The sequence below is a fragment of the Zalophus californianus genome, chromosome 9 (genome assembly GCF_009762305.2).
Source record: "Zalophus californianus isolate mZalCal1 chromosome 9, mZalCal1.pri.v2, whole genome shotgun sequence".
In the NCBI taxonomy this organism is placed as follows: domain Eukaryota; kingdom Metazoa; phylum Chordata; class Mammalia; order Carnivora; family Otariidae; genus Zalophus; species Zalophus californianus.
In genome coordinates, this window is record NC_045603.1 from 11,025,901 (window position 1) to 11,045,482 (window position 19,582).

At 57.4% G+C, this 19,582-nt stretch overlaps 1 protein-coding gene across 3 annotated transcripts; it reads left to right on the forward strand.

Annotated features, from left to right (window-relative positions):
* The first annotated feature begins 3,010 nt into the window (after positions 1 to 3,010).
* On the forward strand, positions 3,011 to 15,472 carry C1QTNF6 (C1q and TNF related 6). 3 transcript variants are annotated; one of them, XM_027591673.2, is made up of 5 exons: positions 3,011 to 3,566; positions 5,690 to 5,757; positions 6,953 to 7,054; positions 9,797 to 10,052; positions 13,204 to 15,472. In XM_027591673.2, exons 4-5 carry the CDS (start codon positions 9,803 to 9,805, stop codon positions 13,749 to 13,751), a joined length of 798 nt encoding a protein of 265 aa, XP_027447474.1. In that variant the 5' UTR covers positions 3,011 to 3,566; positions 5,690 to 5,757; positions 6,953 to 7,054; positions 9,797 to 9,802; the 3' UTR covers positions 13,752 to 15,472. The 3 variants fall into 3 exon arrangements, with proteins under 3 accessions (XP_027447474.1, XP_027447473.1, XP_027447472.1); XM_027591672.2 differs by lacking the exon at positions 5,690 to 5,757 and having other exon boundaries at positions 6,695 to 7,054; XM_027591671.2 differs by lacking the exon at positions 5,690 to 5,757.
* The last annotated feature ends 4,110 nt before the right edge of the window (positions 15,473 to 19,582 follow it).

Genomic DNA, 19,582 nt, shown 5'->3' on the forward strand with positions numbered 1-19,582 from the left:
GACCCCCAGGCTGGAATGTGAGGGCCATTCCCTGGAGTAGCGCAAGGCCACAGTCCTGCCACGGCCTTGCACTGCCCCCTGTCACTGGCAGGCCCTGGTGACATTCTTGGTGAGACCACTGGAAGGCTGGGGGGGAAATGCATCCCCTAAAAGTTATGGGACCCGAATCAGGAGGCCTGGGACAGAGGCCCACTCCGTCACAAACCTACTGTGCAGCTTTGGGCCATTTACTTCACCTCTCTGGGCGTAGCTCATGAAGTTAACAAAGATTTTCCTGAGCACGGACAGTAGACAAGGCTCTGACCCTGGACTGAAGGTGCGGTGGAGGAAGACACAGTCCCTGCGCCCTTGTTCTTGGGCAGCCACACAAGTAAATGTATGACTGTCTAGTCGGGAGGGAAGTGTGATGGGAGAGGAGTCATGGGAGGGTTCTGCGCGGGGAGCAGAGGGTCAGCCAGCCGAGTGCCTGGCAGAGGGACCTGTGTGTGCTAAGACCTGGAGGCCAGAGGAACGCAGTCAAGAAAAGGAGGAAAGGCAGAGGTAGGGCCCGGCTGAGGGGCAGAAGTTGTGTCAGACAGGACCTCGTAAGGGGTTAACTCCTGTTGCGGGTTGAGTTGTGTCTCCTTGCCAAATTCATGTTCAAGTCCTAACCTCCTGTGCCTCTGGATGTGACCTTCTTTGCAAGTCCGGTCCCTTCAGATGAAAGTAGCTAAGATGAGGTCATACTGGGGTAGGGTGGCCGCTAATCCAATGCGACTGGTGTTCTTAAGCAAAGGGGAGATTGGGACAGACAGGAGCCCAGGGAAGACGCCAGGGGATGCTTCTACAAGCCCCGGGACACCAAGCGCGGGAAGCTGGGCGGGAGGTCCTCAGAGCCTTCCAGAAGGAAACAACTGTGCTGACTCTTTGATCTCAGACTTCCAGTCTCCAGAACCAGGAGCAAATGAATTTCTGTTGCAAGCCACCTAGTTTGTGGTACTTGGTTACAGCAGCCCCCAGCGAGCGAACACAGCTCCCCATGTGCAAAACAGGGACTATGGTCCCTCCTCTCCAGGACCTCCGGGGGGGCGGGGTCTGTTGGACTGGCCTGCTCACTCTTTCATTCAGCAAGTGTTTTGGGGGGCAACTGCCAATTGCAAAAGGCTGAAGGCAGAGAAGTTGCAAGGCCTGTCTTTTAGGAGCTAAGGAAGTCACAGTAAAGAGAAGAGATAAACTAGCCAGTTCTGAAGCACATGGACCCTGGAACTGCCTGGGTTTGAATCCCGGCTCATCCATTCACTAGCTGTTTGACCTTGAGCCAGTTAATTAACCTTCCTGTGTTTTGTCTCCTCCTCTCTGAGAGGAGGATGAGAGCAGATGTCTCTATTGTTGGGAGGTTTAACTGAGTGACTATTTCTTAACAGTTTCGCACAGAGTCTGATGCGTTAGGTGCTGTGTTCAATGAACGTGAGACGCGCTTTCACGGAAGCAAGAATCCCTCCACGGGTGGGGGGTAGAAGTCTCCCCAGGAGGCGTGATGGCCCTGCTGAGTGTAAAGAGGAAACTGGAGTTTATGCACAGGGAAGGGGGCATGCAGGACGGTCCAGGCACTGAGGATAGCTCTGATACCCATTTACAGCAGAGGACAGTGAGGCCAGGGAGGGTCAAGCACCTGGCTCAGGGTCACGGCACCAGAAGCAGGACCAAGAACCCTGTTTCCCCAGCCCTTGGTCCAGTGTCTATAGTTTTTAAAAAAAAAACTATGAAACTGAGGGGCAAGGTGGCAGGAGCGATGCGGGGAGTGGAGAGAACTCTGAGGCCGCTGGTGCCAGGACTTCGGTGGCCACTGGGTGGTGGCAGATGATGTCCTCAGGGAAGACCAGACAGGCATGAGGGCAGCCCAGGCCCGGCGGGGACTCCGTGGCCTCCTAGAGGCTCAGCCACCCTCCAATGAGCCCTGCAGCCCAGCACAGGCCTGGCTGGCAGACCAGGCTGCTGTGCGCACAGGGGTGAACGAAGGGCAAACACTTGTGCGTGTGTGTGCGTGTGTGTGTGTGTGTGTGTGTGTGTGTGTGGAGGGCACCTTTTCAAAAAAAAAAAAAAATTGCCTGGGCCACATCTGGCATCTCCAGGGTCCCAGACACCTCAAGTCCTGGTTCACATATCCCAGGAACACAGCCTGGAGGCAGCCAGGAGCCGAGATCCCCTGTGGCCGGCTTGTTACAGGTGGGCAAAGGGAGGCCAGGGGTGGGACGTGGCCCCCGGGTCCTGCTATCTGCTTTAATTACCAGCAAATGTCATATTTGCACACCGATCGGCCAGTCCTGCGCTGCATTTGGTCAACACGGCCCGAAGCCTGCTTAGTTTCTCCATCTGTAAGGAGGGGTTGTCTCTGAGCTCCGGCTTCCCTCCGCTCATCAGACAGCGCAGGTCCCCCCTGCTCTCTGGCCGTAAAATAGCAGCAATCACGGGGACAACGAAGCAAACTCACAATGCCTGTTTACGTGGGGGGCAGTCAGCTGAGCTGTCAGCCACGCAATCAGGCTCCAACCCCAGCGCCACCACTTCTTAGCTCTGCGGGCCTCCGGCCTAGCCTTGGAACCGCTTGGAGCCTCAGTTTCTTCGTCCATAAAATGGGCTTCCTACCCTCACCTCACAGGACTGTCGCAGGACCTGGAGGTACCAGACTGGCTCTGGCCGGGGCCCACGCTGTGCTCTGTGTCCGGCAGGGGGCGCCGCGAGACCTCCGCCTGGTCGCGGCTCCACTCGGCCGGACTCGGCTCTCTTCGGCCACGCTCGGCTCCACTCGGTCAGACTCGGCCATGTTCGGCCGCCCCCGCCAGGCTCGGCCAGACTCGGCTCTGCTCAGTTGTCCTCGGCAGCACTTGGCAGGGTTCGGCTCTGCTCGGCCAAGTCCGGCCTTGCTTGCTGTGCCGGACTCCGCTCGGCGCCGGACGCGCAGAGGCCCCTCCCTGGCGCCGCGGCGGCTCCTCGCTGCGGCCTCGGGTTGGGCTTCCGGGGTAGAGGCCCCTAGGCCAGAGCAGAGCCGCGAGTGTCCGCGCGGCGGGGTCCGGTTTGGCTGAGCCCTGGGCCGTGCTTTTCCGGGGCATCAGCCTGGCTGGCAGCCAAAGGAGCGTGCCCGCGGCCGGCAACGGTCTTTTCCCAGTGCTCGGGCCGAAGCGGGTGGGCCTGGGGTCGGGGAGCCGCTCCCCTACTTTTGCCCAGCGAAGCGGGGAGGTTGGCTGCTGCCTCCCCGCGCGCCTTGGCGGCCTCATCATTCTGGTTCTGCCACTAGTCGGCCGTGGGGAGGGAGCCCATTGCTGCACCTGTTCCCTTTAGCCTCAGTTTCCCCCCTAACAGTTCACAGGGTTCTTCTGGGGCGGGGTGGGGGGCGGTGGGCAGACGCCCAAGACCTGCTTGCTCTTTCCTTCCCTGGGCCTCTTGGGGATTCAGTTTCCCCTTCTGTAAAGTGGAATTAAACTTGCCCAACTCGGATTAACACCCTTGGGATCAGACATGGATTGTTGAAAGCCCAAGGTGGAGAAACTGAGTCTGGAGGTGGAAGTTCACCCAGGACAACCCGGCTGGTCAGTGAAAGGGCTCCGTAGACCCAGGTCTGGGGTTCTCCGCGCAGGAGGAAGTGGGACGAACTGCTTGGGAGAGGGAGGGTCCCCTTGGACCCTCTGGCCACTTTGCGGGGAGTGGGGTTTGGAAAAAGTGCATGGGCGCCCCAGCCAGCCCCTAGCGCGTCGCAGTGGGCTCTTCATCCTTCTCCTACCCCTCTCCTACCCCCTTAGCTCCTGAAGAAGGGGATGGGACGGGTGGGGAGCATCACAAGCCGCGGGTGGAATGAAGTGGGGGCCCGGGGGGATGGGTCGCACAAGCCGCCGGGCCCGGTGGCTCTCCCCAGCAGGTGGCGCTCGCGGCTTCCTTTGTTTAGTTTCTTAATCGGCTGCTGACCCTGAGCAATTAGATCCGTAACTTGCCGTTCACAATTTGCAATGCTGACTCCAGGAATCATGTTTTCTATCTCACTTTTTGACAGGCACGCGTTTTATTTTTTTAAATACATGAGGGGTCCTGGCACTTTGTAAACGCAGACTCACTATTTTTATACCTTCTCCCCAACCCTGGTTTGTAACCTAGGTGTGGCTAGGAGCTTGGTTCTGAGAGTCTTTGAGTCCGGGCCTCATTTTCCTCATCTGTAAAATGGGGATAATACTTGTGCCTACCTCAGAGAATCGTTGAGGGATTAGATGACCTAACACACGTAAAAACCTCAGAACAGAGCCTGGTAGGGAGTAAAAGCTGTCTTTTGTGAGCAGGGACAATAGGCAGGGGGTGGGTGGGGGCAGACACAGCTCTGCCCTGGGTTTCTGGTCTTGGTGACTGAGGTTTTGGCTTTCTGCATTGGGGTTGTACCCTTGCTGATGGGGGTTATGGCAGAGTGATGAGGGGTATCCCGGGCCATCTTCTCCTCTGGACGTGCTGTCTCCTAGGTGTGCATGAGGAGAAGGGGCTCATACCCTTACCCTATTCAGAACGTAACCATGGAGAAGCACTGATGGGTGACCAGTAGAGGGTACCCCTATTGGGTACCCCACCAGACTGCTCAGGTGCTCTTGGCCTCCTCATGTCTCCCTGGCCCAGGGACACCGAGGCTCAGAAGTAGGAAAGCGTGCCCAAGGTCACCCGGCTAGAAGGAACTGGAGATGAGACATAACCCAGTTTTGTCTGCCCCAGGTTGGAGCTCTGTCTCCAAGCTATCTGGCCAGCCAGGGAGATCCTCCGAATGGCTGGGAGACCAAGGGATGTGGCGCAAATGAATGTATTTTTAGGCAGAGGGAGAGTGAGAGGAAAAATATTGAAGTATAATATATCAGAGTCTTGCTCTCTTGTCCGCCCTGCCTCCAGCCAGCTATTCTGGGCAAAGAGAACCAGGGGCCCTTTTCTGGGACATTGGCCTGGCTGGGAGCCAAAGGAGCTGGCCCTAGAACCCGGCAATTCCAGTCCCTCTCCTGGCCTCAGCCTCCTCACCTGTTAAATGGGATGAGCGGCCTTTGGCAGAGGGGCTGCTGAGTGTGGCATGGGGGCACAGTGCCGGCACAGCGTGGGATAAACTTCCTGTGTCCCCGAGCTGCGCTCCCCATCCCCCATCTGTCTTCCCTTCCCTTCTCCTTTTCCTCTGACTCTAGGCTTTCAAAGCCAAAGGGCTCAGAGGCAGCCAGGAGCTGTCTCCCCCTCTGGTGCTGCCGACTCAGCCCTTTTCCTGGGGGTAGCGGCATGGGGAGGGTGGGGAGGGTGGCTCCCCCTGGCTCCCGCCCTCTGCAGCTCGGGCTCGGGGCCCTGGGAATGCTGCCTGGGGAAGGGCCACGCAGAGGGCATGGCCAGTGTGGCCCTGGTGTTTCCTCAATGCCACAGTACTTCAATCTGCTTTTTGGGGGACCCGCCGGGACCCCTAAGTAGGCCTGTGTGGGGCAAGGGGAAGACTCCAGGTGGGCTTGGGAGGTGAGAGCCGCACCTCGAATCTGGGACAGTCTGGCTCTCATTCCAGCTTGGACTCCGGTCTGCTGTGACCTTGAGCCAAAGACTGGGGTCTGTCCTAGGTCACAGAGTCTCCGCTGGTCACGTTAAGTAATTGGGTCAGGCCATCTCTCAGGGTCCTTCCAGGCCTGACGTTCTGCTGTTTGATTATCCCCAAAACTGCTAGAAAAACCGAGGCCCAACGTGCTCGAAGACACGCAGGCCAGGGACCTTTCTATCCTCCACATTTGCCTAGTTGAGTGGGGACTAGGGTTCGGTGTCCGAAGCCCCAGACTGAAATCCGTCCCCCTCAGATCTCAACATTTCTGTACAGAGGGCAGTAATGTCACCACCTTCCTCTTCCCAGGGGACAGATTTTACCTGCCCCCTGTGGCCAGGCATGCTAATAGGACTCTAGTGGGGTGGGGACCCCACCTTTCTGTGGGGCTGTGACCCTGGGAAAGCGCAAGGCTGTGGTCGGCTTAGTTGAAATAATGGATGGGAACGCCCTTCAGGGACCAAAAGCCCCTGCAAAGAGGGGACCCGGCCCGGGGAAGTAAGTACTCAGCTAGTGCGGAAGGAGAGGGTGCTGGAGCGGGAAGGACATTGGGGACAGTCTGTGCACAGGGGGCCTCAGACCCCAGAATCCCAGGGCTGCCGCTTTGGAAAACCTCCACAGCCCAACGGAAGGAAGCTGGGCAGGACCCCCGTCCGGGTCCAGCGGCATACTTCACAGGCTGCCCCTCCTGCCAGCAGGACCCTTCTTAGGGCTCATTTCCATAGAGGGGTTGGCTCCAGAAGACCCAGGGGGTGGACCCATCAGGGGAGATTTCCAGGCAGAGGAGGGGTACTCCTGCGTCCACTGGGGAGGGGGGGTGTTGACCTGGCTGCCCAGCCCTTACCTGATACCTGAGGGGGTAATACCTGCTCATCGACATGTGCTGAGCCTCCCCTGTGCCTGGCACAAGGGGGCTGGTGACTGGAGTTCTGCAGACACCTAGGGACTGAGAGGTCAAGGGATCGGCCCAAGTCCGGAGCTAGTGGGCAGCCTTGCCCTCTCCACTCTGCATCCTGCCCCTGTGACGCAGAGCAAATAGGCCAAGCCCACCCCTCACCCAGGATTCTAGCGCTGCCTCCCCCTTCCTGAGCAACTTGGGGGGCTCCTGCCCCTTCCCTTCCCTTGATTTTCTAGGCTGCACCTCAAGGGGCCTCAGGCCCCTTCCTGCTCTGACTCTGTTGGGCCTCTGACTCAAACCAGACCCCACTGGACCACCAAAGAGTTAAGCAAAGGAAATCCCCAGCTCCCTTGGCTCCCTTCATCTCCCGCAGATCCCAGAGGCTAGAGGGGAGGGAGCAGGGAGGAGGGGAAGTGGGAAGCCAGCTCAGCCCGCTCCCTCCGCCCTCCCTCCGCCTCTCTCTCCCTCCCTTTCTCCCTCCCTCTTCTGCTCAGCCTGGGGGTCTGGGCCAGCAACAAGCAGACATGGGCCAAGGAGCCAGAGACTGCCCAGAGGCCGGGGGTCCGTGAGCCACGGTGGAGGCCGCTGGACACAGGGTGAGTGATGAAAGGTCCTGTAACTTCCCCCAGCAGGGCCCAAGGCGCTGGGGTCAGAGCCCGGAATTCCCTCCTTCCCTCTTCTCTTCCTAGACACATCTTGGGTTCTGCTCTCCCCCCCTCTGACCCTGGCCAGCCCCTCTAGCTCTCCTTCCCCGCTTCCCTCCTGCTGGCTGAGACCTAAGCCCCTGGTGAAGGGCTGCCCTGCTTTTTCGGCTGTGCCCGCCCCTGCCCCGACACTCACCACCTCCTCAGCTCAGCAGGCCCAGCCCCCTCCCACCCCAGAGAGCTCCCAGTTCCTGAGTGGAGGCAGCAGGGACCCTCCCCCAAATCACCCCAGATGGCACCATCCCCCACCCTCGATCCCTGCCTGGCCCTGGCCCCCAGGGCCAGTCCATGATCATGGCTGTGGTTATTATTACTCTTGTTCAAGGCTGCTTTGCTTCCTGCTTCCTGCGCTCCCCAGGTCACAGTTCTGTGTCTCAGAGCTTTTGACTCCCACCTGGCCTCTGCCAACAGAAACATCTTCGTCCTCCAGTGAAATTCTGCTCTTCCCAGCCTGTGCGGGTACTGGGAAAGGGCCTTGTCCGTCACAGGAAGGAATACTTTTTAATCTTATTTGTTTATTATTGAAGTGTAATTGACACACAATGTTATATTCGTTTCAGGCGCGCAACATAGTCATTCGGCAATTCTATATATTACTCAGCGCTCGCCACTGTTAAGTGTAGTCACCGTACAATGTTATTGCAATGTTATTGACTGTTCCCTCCGCTGTCCTTTGTGTTAAGAGTCTTACAAGTCTGGCACTTGCCCTGCATCCAGAGCCTCCCAAATAACCTGGGAGGTGGGCAGTGGTTTCAGCTCCTTCTAAGTGTCAAGGAGAAGCGAGGTGGCGCAGAGAGGTTAAGCTACTAGCCCGAGGTCACACAGCTTGTAAACTATCATGGGATCTTATGTCCAACCCTAAGGCCTCACCCTTTCCCATAAAGTCACATATATGGCCAGGAAAAAGGGGATTTTTGCTCTTCTCAAAAATCACGGAGATGCGACATTTACAAACACAGGGTGAGGGTGATAATCTTGGACAGAGAGGATGTTAATCTCTGAGAAGTTGATCTGCCTTATTGAGCAGAACCAGGAAAGCAGACCGGGGTGGAGCTCGGGAATGGTCACCTCTAAGGGAAGGGTGGTATCTTTGGGGACTGCCTGGCCGCCCCCCTGCTACTACCCAGCCCCCAGCAGGGTGGAGTGTGTGTGTGGGGGGGGGGTGGCTCCTGCCCTTTAAAACCCATCCCTTACCTCAGTGCTCAGTGGAGATAGAACAGCATTTTTTTAAAAATAATAATTTTAACTTCACATGTATTAACCACAGAAAACATATTTTTGAATTGTACTAAATGTTAAAGGAAGAAAAAGGAAATAAACAAAGAAACGCCAGAAGTGTAAAAACCAGTCTGGTTTCAAGAGCCGAGTTTCTGATCCTGCGATAACATGCCAGCCCCCAAACACTGCTACCACCTCAAAGGCTCTTTGCCCGGCTTCCTGCACACCCAGCCCCAGTGTCTGCTGTCCTGGCCACTTCCTGCCCCCCTCCTGGAACTCTGGAACCTCTCCTGGCCAGGGCCAAAGACCCATCTTCATAAACCCTTGAGCGTCTCCGAGCCTTTCGATTTTTCCAGACCCCCTAGTCCTGTGCTCCTTAATTCCAATTTACCCCCTTGGCAGCTGATTGGTAGGTCTGTGACGACTGACACAACCATCTTCCAATGAATTAACTCCAGAGCCTTGGGGCTTCTGTGTAAGGTTGAGCTGTGTGGGTTGTTGACTGCACAAAGGTGCTGGGGGGGAGGTGGGTTGACAACAAGCCTTACCAACCCACACACCCTTAGTGTTACATTTCTCCAAAAATGACTTCTTTTCTTTTTTTGTTTCTAATTTGTCCGCGCAGAGAGGTACCTGCTTCTGCCTTGCACATGGACACCGTATAGGCAGGCTAGTAGTGGTCTGCAGTCTGCAGTTCTGCATACCTACTCCTGAATTCTCAGAGATGCAGTAACAGCATCACTGTGCATAACCCCTTGCATTTTCTCTGGATGTTGCTTCCCGACTGCTAGAATAAATGAACTTTCCTAGATCTTTGTCAGGACCACGGTGCTCACACGCCAGCCCATGGGCTCAGCCACTTGTCCCGTCACCTGAAAAACAAGCCTGCAGAATCATTTGCGTTTGTCCCAAGGGCCCACTAACCTCATGTTGCGCCAGTGGCCTGTGCTTGCTGGAGATGGAGGGGTCCGTGGCAAGAAACCATGCCAAAGGGAGGTGGGCAGGGCGGGGTGGGGGGAGCATTTTACAGTCTTATTGGTTAGGACACGTGGGTGGCTGGAGCATCTTCCTCGCCCACCCCAGCAAAGGCTTCCCGGGACCCTCGTCTGTTCCCGGCTGTGACTCTCTTTAGAGGGGTTTCCTTCCCAGGCCTACGTGTGCTGGAAATCCCCGCAGACTGGGTTCCAAGGGACTCAGCCTGCGGGCCCTGCATGGCCACAGGTCTCTTCGTGACCTTGAAGAAATTGCTTCTCTGTGTCAGTCTCAGTCTTCTCATCTGTTAAATGGGGACGCTAACGCTCCGCCCCTTAGTTACGTCAGGCGCGCCGATGCTCTGGTGGCAGCATCCGTGCTGGGCATCTTCGCGGTGTGGATGTTCCCTTAGGTAGAATCTCCACCCCTCCTTCCTTGCTCCAGGTCACCATGGGGATAGCTGCCCTGGGCCTCCTCTGTGCAACACTCCTGCTCCCTGTCTTGGTGTTCGGGGTCCCCACCGAGGAGCCCTCCTCTGGGGAAGCTGTGGCCTCGGGTTCCCCCGGATACTGTCAACGGTGCTGTGACTCTGAGGACCCCCTGGCCCCTGCCGATGAAGCAGTGTCCTTGGCCTCTCCATCCGCCCTCCCATACCTGCTGCCTGAGGTCAGACCCTACATTAACATCACCATCCTGAAGGGTGAGTTATGCACTCTTGGCTCAGGCTAGACTGGCCTGGCTGGGGCTGGGGAGGGCATGGGGCCCTTTCCTTGGGCTGGGACCGGTGAGGTGGAGGGAGCAGGAAAAACCCAGACAGAAAACCCAGACAGACAGAAAATTGTCCCACACCCGTTCTGTCATTCATACATTTATTGAGCAGCTACTATGTGTCAGGACTGTTCTGAATTCTGAGGACGGAGCATGAGCGAACCAGACAGAAGTGCCGACTGCTGTTCTCGTGGGAGAGACAGAGAGTGAGAAATAAATATATTGCCCAAGTTAATGAGACAGAACATTCGATAGTGAGAAATGGGATGGCAATGCCAAGGTCGAGCAGGGTAAGGGGCATCAGGAGTGTAGGTGCGGGGGATAGGTTGCGTATTAAACGGGGTGGTCGTCAGTGTCAGTTCATTGAGGAGGTGAGGGAGAAGCCATGTGGATATCTGGGGAAGAGTAGTCCAAGGAGCATGAGCAGCAGGTGCAAAGGCCCTGGGGCAGGAGTGGGCCTGGTGTGTTTAAGGAGCAGGGGGCAAGAGGAGGAGCTGAAGTTGGAGATGACACAGGGGCTGGGTCAGACTTGGGTGTCCCTGAGTGGGAATGGGGAGCAGGGGAGGGTTTGAGCAGAGGGACCTGATCCCACTGAGGTTGCAAATGGATCCCTCTAATGTCTTGTGGAGAATGGCTGGCAGGGGACAAGGGTGGAAGCAGGGAGACCTATGCCACTAGGGCTGTCCAGGTGAGAGCAGGCTCCCTGTCCTCAAAAATCAGGAAGAGGCTTCTGCTGCTGGGGGCTGCAAATAGCTGGGGCTGGGGCCAGGCCCTAGACGCCCTTCACCTGGGGTTGTGCTACAACAACCCCAAGAGGTCAGTACTTGGTCATTCCTCCCATTTGGCAGAGGGGGAAACTGAGCCTCCAAGAGGGGAGGAGCTCTCCCCGGAGCACACAGCTGTCAGGAGCGAGGCCAGGATCTGTCCCTGAGGTCTCCATGGGGCCAGTCCACCCTCCAGCCAGGGGTTGGCTGGCTTCTGAGACCTCCGGCCCTCAGGTTTCATGGGGGGAGACACCTCCCTTCTTCGAGCACCCCATCTTCCCCAAGGCCTGCAGAGCCCCTGCCTGAGGCTGAGGAGCTGCCTGGCCTCTGGAGGTACTTTTCTCCACACTGTCTTCCTAAAACCCCAGGTTTAGGAGGACACCCCTGGGCCATACTTCGCTGCCTGCTGGGGTGGGTGGACACTTGGCTGTGGCAGGAGGCCCCTGGCTGGTGTCAGGAGTCCTGGGTCCCAGCCCCAGCTGCTCAGCTCCCTCACTGTGTGGCTCAGACTTGTCTCTCCGTCCCTGGCTTGCTGCCTCGTTTGTAAAAAGGAGAAGGTACCCCTTCCTAGGACCACCCTTCACCCCCCTCCCACTGGGCTGGGGCAGAGAGGCAGTTTCTTTCATAGTTGTAACAAGAGTATGGACACTTTCTAGTGAATGCATAAATTAGATTGCTCTTCTTAACTTGCTTTAAATCCCTAGTTTTGAAGCCCTTGTGACAAAATCCTAACAGACCAGGTCCTCTGAATGGACATACCACAATAAAGTCAAGTTATGCTTGCTAAAAAAAAAAAAAGCCCTGCAAACTGTAAAGTGCGGTGCACATGAGGAGATCCTTCTCCATTGAGGCCAAACCTCTGCAGAGCTGTGGACCCCCTTTTCCCCACTTCTTTCCAGGCTTGTCCTCTGTGGGTCTACGCCTTCCTTTCTGCTCCTTCCAGCAATATTGCCCTGGTCACAGGAGACCTTGGGAAAACACAGGGCCGTGCAGATCTCTCAAAGGGGAGTGGCTAATGGTGGGAGTTCAGGCAGTGTGACAGGCAGCAGGGAAATGTTTGGGATCAAGACATTTGGGTCTCAAGACATAGGGGGTCACCTGCTCCTCCGCTGTTCAAGGTCAGCCTGGAACAAAGGCTGGGGAGAGGCCTGTGTGCCTAAGGATGAGGTTAGATGCTGCCAGACCCCCGGGCAATCAGGAACGGGTTGAGTGTTACTGGGTGGACCCTCCTGCTTCATATTTGCAGTCTGTAGAGCACTCTCCCGTAGGACATTTTGTTGAGGACCCAGGGACCACCCCTGTGAGGTGGACATGATCCTCTTCAAGATAGAGAGAAAATAACCAAGACCCTGACCGTGAAATGCCCCAGTGGGACATAATACCAACCAAGGGCTGCCTGGCTCCTAACCAGGGCCTTTCCCCTCAGGTAGGCAGAGGTATTTTCCTTGGCTCCTTCTCTGGGTCAGAAACGCAAAGTGCGACCCAGCCGTCAAAATGAATGAGCTCTTGCCATTTCCAACGATGTGGATGGAACTAGAGGGTATGATGCTGAATGAAATAAGTCACTCAGAGTAAGATAAATACCATATGATTTCACTCATATGTGGAACTTAAGGAACAAAACAGATGAACATAGGGGAAGGGAAGGAAAAAAATAAAATAAGAGGAAAACAGGGAGGGAGGCAAACCATAAGAGACTCTTCACTCTAGGGAAACAAATCGAGGGTTGCTAGAGGGGAGGGGGTGGGGGGATGGGGTGACTGGGTGATGGGCATTCAGGAGGGCACGTGATGTAACGAGCACTGAGTGTTATATGCAACTGATGAATCACTAGATTCTACCCCTGAAACGAATAATACACTATATGTTAACTAAATTGAATTTAAATAAAAAATTAAAAAAAAAAAAAGGAATGCCAAGTGCATCCTGCATACCCCACATCTCCACTGGAGTCAGGCTGGGTGCAGTGACTCTTGGGGTTTGGGCCTGACTTCCCAGGGAACTTTATCACACCTTCACTGGAGGGGGTGGGGACCGGGCGGGTGGAAGACAGAGCATCCCGAGTCTTGCCTCTCCTGCTTCTCCTGAGCGCCCTGGGTGAGTCATTGAACCTTCCTGTGAGTGGAGATGGTGATGGTATCTTCTTCAGAGGGACGTTCAGGGAGGTGATGCCCGGCAGGCAGTAGGTGCTCAGTAAATGCTGGATCTTCTCTGGCCTTCCTTCTTGTGGCAGGGTGGAGCCCTCTGCAAACGCAGACGGGTACTCCCTTGGTGCAGGCCCAGGTGCCTGCCCTGACTTTCCCCTTCTTGTCCCCACAGGTGACAAAGGGGACCGAGGCCTGCTGGGCGCACCCGGGAAGCTGGGCCGGGAGGGTCCCCGGGGGGAGCGCGGCCCGCAGGGCACCAAGGGCGCCAAGGGGCAGGCAGGCAGCCCCGGCGGCCCGTGCCAGACGCGCTTCTCCGCCTTCTCGGTGGGCCGCAAGACGGCCCTCCACAGCAGCGAGGGCTTCCAGCCGCTGCTATTCGACACCGTCTTCGTCAACCCCGACGGGCACTTCGACCTGGCTTCTGGCTGTTTCGTCGCCCCGCTGCGCGGCCTCTACTTCTTCAGCCTCAACGTACACAGCTGGAACTTCAAGGAGACGTACGTGCACGTGGTGCACAACGAGGAGGCGGCCGTCATCCTGTACGCACAGCCGAGCGACCGCAGCATCATGCAGAGCCAGAGCGTGATGCTGGCCCTGGTGCCTGGGGACCGCGTCTGGGTGCGCCTCTTCAAGCGCGAGCGGGAGAACGCCGTCTACAGCGACGACGTGGACACCTACATCACCTTCAGCGGCCACCTCATCAAGCCCGAGGACGATTAGTGCCCCTAGCAGGGCGGCCCCGGCCCCGGGGCTGGGTGGGCGGCGGCGGTCCTGCAGGGCCTCGGTGTGCCCCTCCGTAACGTGGGCCCCGGGGACCTGGCATTCCGGGTGGGCTTCCTCTTCTTTCCTTACCCCCCTCACTCCTCTCTCTCTCTCCTCTCTTAAACGTACTTTAAGAAGTCCTCAAACCTAAATATTCTAGAACTTTCCCAGCCTTTGAGACCAGCACCTGTCAAACTTGAAAGTGGGTGTGAACCACCTGGGGACGGGGCTAACGTGCAGAATCTGATTCTGGTTCTGGCGTGGGCCCGGGGTTCTGCACATCTAAGAAGTTCCTGGCTGATGCTGATGCTGCTGGTCTGTGGACCCCACTTAAGTAACTAGATTCTAGAACTTTCACAACATTCTTAGACTTTCTGAACATTCTGGACTCCTCCAAACATTCTAGACTCTTCCCAACATCCTTCACTTTTCTCATCCCTCCAGGACTCCCCCACCCGCCGTGTCCTCTCGCTCCTTCCACCTTCTCTGTCACTCTCTCGTGCGCCTATGCAGCCGCAGTTCACTTATTCATTCATCAAACGCTCGCTGAGCACTCACTCTGTGTTAGGCTCTGGGGAAGCTGAGGAGAATCAGACGCAGGCCCTGCCTTTGGTGGGCGCCCAGTCCAGCCAGGGTAGGAAGACTCAGGATCAGGAAACCAGACCCAGATGAAGGCCCGGGGCTCTCCGCACAGAAGTCTGTGTCTGGGCACTCGGGCACGGTGGCCGCTCCTTACCTGCAGATCCCCAAGGTGGGCTAGAGTCCCCAAGGTGGGGGTGTTCTTCATCCTTTCCATTCTTTTCCTTCCCGCCCAATGCCCTTCATTAAAGCAAACCCCAGAAGGGCCTTGGTCAGGGCAAAGGTGCTATGAGGCGAGGATCCAGGGGCCTGGGGGTGAAGAGGGCCCTTGGGGAAGGGAGCCCAGACCCACAGCTCCCCACACGCCGGGGACGGTAACCTTCGAGGACTCCTCCCCTCTTCACACATCCCCTTCCCTGCCCTGTCAGCCCACCCTCCCAAAGGTGCCTGGGCCTCCATTCTCCCAGGCTCCCAGCCACTGTCAGACACTGTCGTCTGTCCCCAGGTGCTCTCTGACCCTCCTTGGCCCCTCTCGCCAGCCCCATGTCCCTGGCTTTCCAGGCCTGGTTAAGGTGCTGATGAGGCCCCAGTGGGAAGCTCCTGCCCAGCCTGATGCTGCTTTTACACAAGCCACTGGGCCGTGGGCCGGGCTTTGGACCCCTCAGCAGGTCTAGGGGACTGAAGCGGGCCACACTCCAGGTCAGTCGGGGCGGGCCAGCCTCCTCTGAGCCATGTTGCCAAGACAGGCCCTGGGCGAGACTGAGGCCAAGTAAGGGACATCCGGCCTTCTGTCCTTTCTCCCTCTCCCAGGGTGGGGCAGCCTGGCGGTCTCCGGCCTTCTCCCCCTAGCCCAGGGGGCCTGAACCTCTCACCAGAGGGAAATGGCCTCTACCCATTGGTGCTGATGCCGACTGCCAGGCCGAGGTGGCCCTGGCGGTGGTCTCTGGTGCTCACTCATAGCCGACAGATTCATGGCTAAGTGGCTGGGGGCTGGCAGCAGGACCTGACCAAGTGCCGTGAAGGCTGGTGCTATCTAGCCACCCCTCGCCTGACTTCGCCCCTGCCCTGCTTGTCCAGAGTGATTAAAGTGTGTGTGTCTTTTTGGCAGTTCGGGCTGGTTCTTTCTGCTCGGCTCCCTCTGCCCCCCTTGGGAGGGCGGCCAGTCCTGGTTCTGCTGGGGTCCCCGCTGCAGGGCTCCCCTCCATGTGCTCCCCACCCCATGTCGTCCCCTCCTTCACTCAAGTCTGGTAGGCCTTGAAGTTAGCGGAGCCAGCTCAGAGTTGGCTGTGCCATGCCCTGTCTGCGGCCTCAGGCCAGTCCCCACACATTTGAGCCTCCGTTTCCTTGTCTGTAAAATGGGGATGGAGATAATCTACCTCAGGGGGTAGCCACAAGGATCAGAAGAGAGGTTGCCTGGGGAGCACCGCGTTCATCCTTTGAACGACACCTGCTGAGTACCTATTGTGTGCTGGGTACCGCACTAGGCTCGGAGGCTGCAGGGTGAGCACAATCCATCACCTTGCCTCGGAGAAGGCCGTGGAGTTTACGTTCCGGTGAATCACTCGCAAGTGCTGACCACCCCCCCCCAACGCCCCGGTCCTGACCTGGGGACTCTGTCTCATATTTTGTGTTTAATATTTACGAGAGAACTGTTGGCTATTCTCTGGAGGAAAATACACAACTTCATCCCATAGTGGACTGGCTTGACAGGTTCTGACTTTCTAAGCTAGTGCGGGGGCTAGTCACATAAATGTATTTACATTTGCGGTGACCCCTGTCGGCTCCCCTGACACACTCGAGGTGGGGGGGGGCATCCTGCACCTTTGTGCATCACTACGGCTGTGCTCGGTGGCTTTCTGGGCGCCGTGTGCAGGAGCCAGCTATGACGAATGAAGCTACCAGGACGGCCCCGGGACTCAGCCCAGCCCGGGGGCCTGCTGCCCAGGTAGGGGAGACACGAGTCTCCGTTTCTCTGGAACCTATATGGAGCAAGAGGCTTCCCACTATACCTGAGTGCTCCTCACAGGTCAGAGGCTACTCGGGGGAGCGACCCCGCGGCATGCTTTTGGCCCAGGCTCTGTTCATGCGTCACTGCCCTACCCCCAGGCCTCCCGTTGTGTCCCTGGTGGTAAAGGTTGCCCCCAGTGCCAGGAGCCTCTTGTCATGGATGTTGTGAGGACAAGTGGTATTTGCTGATCTGCTAAGGCAGCAAAGTCTTTTTTTTTTTTTTTTTTGACTGCAAAGCTTTTGAAACGTCTTGCCAAGCCCCTGCAGGAGAACTGAAGTTTGTCCTTTGCAAGCTGAGGCCACAGGTCACAGACATTTCCAGGCCACATTAGTTCGGGGCTTTCAGAACACAGCTCCTCTGTGGTCTTAGCTGACCTGCTGCAGATGCTTCTAGCCTGGTTCTGAGCGGCCTCTGAGGTCTGCCTGCGCCAGTTTTTCCCACAGGAGCCCAGTTCCCGGCTGGGTGGCGTATCTCCAATGGGTGGTAAGAGCCTCTGGAGCTTTGTGATGGGGACCCTCCCAGAAGGCAACATCTCAGTGGGGGCTGGGCTAGGGCCCTGGAACACTGGAGGCCCCCAAGCCTGCCACCAGGTTTGTGGGGAAAATGTCCCCCAGGAGATCTGCAATGCTTAGTCCTGGTGACCCCAGGAGTCAGGGGGCTCCCAGCGAGCCCATGTAGCTACCTTCCCCACCCCGGCAACCCCTTTCAATTACAAATTTTGAAAATAGTATTTCCCTCTGAAAGTGTTAGCGAACAAGGAAGGGGAGAGGAGAAGCAGCAGCCCATGAAATGGAAAACAGCCTAGACTGGGCGTCAGGGGACTTCAGCTCCGCTGTGCCATCGTTTGGTCGGGGGGTGGGGTAGGGGGAATGCAGGGAATATTGCGGGGGAAGGGTGATCAGACAGAGCTGCTACAGGGAGCTGAGCTGGCTGTGTCCCCAGGGGGCCTGCTACCTGGATGGGTGGGCTGGATCCGTTCCGTGGGCTTGGGTAGGGTGTATCTGGGAGTCCTCAGCCTTCCTAGGAAGAGGATCCACACAGGCGGTCCTTCCTCTATTGCACTGGAGTATGGGGAAGAGAGTAGAGAATTCTAGAGAGGGTGATCTAGGAAAGCTTCGTAGCGGAGGGGACATTTGAGCAGGGCCTTGGAGGATAAATAGGAGTTTGAAAGACACACGGTGTGGGGAAAAGGGACAGCAGAATGAAAGAGGTGGAGGTGGGACAGTTCAGTCTACGTTCCGGGGAGTGTGAGAGGCCAGCATGCTATGTAAATGGAAAGGTGGCAGAAACAGGGCAGGATGGGATTTGAGGCTGGACAGATAGGGAGGAGCGGCCAAGACATTAAAGGCCTCGAATGTCTGGCTAAGTCAGGACTTGACCTCGTAGGTGCTGGGGAGTTGCTGGAGGGTTCTGAGCAGCGTGGTCACTGGTTAGAGCTACCTTAAGAGGCAGACTGCTCTGGTGGCCAGGTGGAACATGGATTGTACGGGGTGAGACCAGAGGCAGCTGGCCCAGGGGAGGACAGAGGGTGGACTGAAGACGTCATCCTGCAGGAGAGGGCCGTATTCCCACTCGACTTCAAAGGAGGTAAGAGGTTTAACAAGCAGAGAGGCAGGAGGAAGGCAGGCAGGTGGGGGGGGGGGGGCGCGGCCCAGCTTGGGCAAAGGGTCTACCAGGCTCTGCTGTTCCTACCAGATGTTTCTATGACAATGGGAAGAGAGCAGGCCCAGGCACCAGGAGGTAGGCCCCTGTGCCGGCTCTGCCCTGGGGAGTCCCCTGAAGGAGCCGAGGACTGGAGGGTGGCTGGGCAACTCATCTGGCCTCTCTGGACCCCCTCATTATCCTTATCTGTCACATCGGATTTGAAGTCCCTCCTCTCTTGCGCTGCTGAGGCCTGTGGGGGTCTCCGAGGCTATACCGGTGACTCTTTTCAGAACCCCAGATCAGGACCCATGGACTAACAATGGAGAGGACTGTGAAATTAGTGCCGATTGTCCCAGAAAATATAAAGTGCCAAGTGACAGGGGCCAGAGATGTTTCAGAGAAGCAGTAAGTACTCAAACACCAGAGGGTGTGGGCTCTGGAGGCTGGCCGGCGGGGGGGGGGGGGTTGGTTCTGATCCCTGGGTCTGAATTTCCTCAGGAGAGCTCTTGGCTCAGAGCAGACGCTGTTATTCTTCCTGTCCGTGTGAGCTAGGCTTGTCACCTGGTCCCTCGGAGTCTCGGTTTTGGTTCAGCACCAAACATGACGGTGTTTTGTGCATTAGCGGAGGCTGGCACAGAGTGGGGGCTCCGAGGGCTTTTGTCGGATAAATGACTCTCCCTGAGCTGGGGGCGGGGGGGGGGGGGCGAGGGGCAGCGGGAAACAAGAACCGGCGTCCTCGGCCAGGAGCTGAAATCATGCCGCTCCCTCTGCCGCTTCCCCCTGCTCCTGCCAGCCTCACCGCCCGGCCCGGGCCCAGGAGCCACATACTGCCACGCGTACGTCTGGAGGAGGGGACAACATGACCAGAACCAGATGTCAAGAACATTCTGGGTGGGGCCCCGCAAGGGGAGAGCCAGAGAGGAAGGAGGGATTTCCAAGACAAGAGTCAAGAGTGCACTGCTAAGCCCTGTGCCTGGCAGCAGCTGGGCTGCAAACCAGGAGGAGGAAGGAAGGCTGGGGGCAGGGGGTGCGCAGAACAGGGTCAGGCTGGGGTGTGAAGTTGGCCTGGAGGTGGTGGTGTGGGCGGGAGGAAGTAGTAACTGAGGTCTGGGCACACGGAGGAAACAGGGGACCTGCTGCAGGTGGGGAGCAGAGCGAGGGTGAGAGCGTGGGTGGCCGTCCCGGTCCTTCATCTGACTGACTGCTATTCACCACGGAGGATGGGGGCGCGGGGATGAATTGATGCCCCAAGTTCAGATGTACATGATCTAGAACTTGCTTGATTTCTTCCCCACTAAACTTAATTTCTATGAGGCACTTCCATTCTGCTGAAGGCGAAGAAATGCGCTTTGGGCCACACCTGGGGCTCCTCTCTCATCTCGTGTCCGAGGGGGGCTGCTCCTAAGCGCCCCATCCTGGTGGCGGGGAGAGGGCAGCTGGCCCCGCGCGTCCACATGACACCTGCTGAGTTTGTCAAAGTGCCACTGCTCTGGGCTCCTGGCTCTGTCCACATACTGGCCGAATCATGCTCTTTCCAGCAGAGCCTCCTGGGTCCTCA

What these genes read in the sequence shown, in the direction of transcription:
- C1QTNF6 (XM_027591673.2), top strand. Translation starts at nt 9,803, where the DNA reads ATGGGGATAGCTGCCCTGGGCCTCCTCTGTGCAACACTCCTGCTCCCT. An exon ending in TAACATCACCATCCTGAAGG is followed by an intron (nt 10,053 to 13,203) that starts GTGAGTTATGCA and finishes TTGTCCCCACAG; the next exon opens with GTGACAAAGGGGACCGAGGC.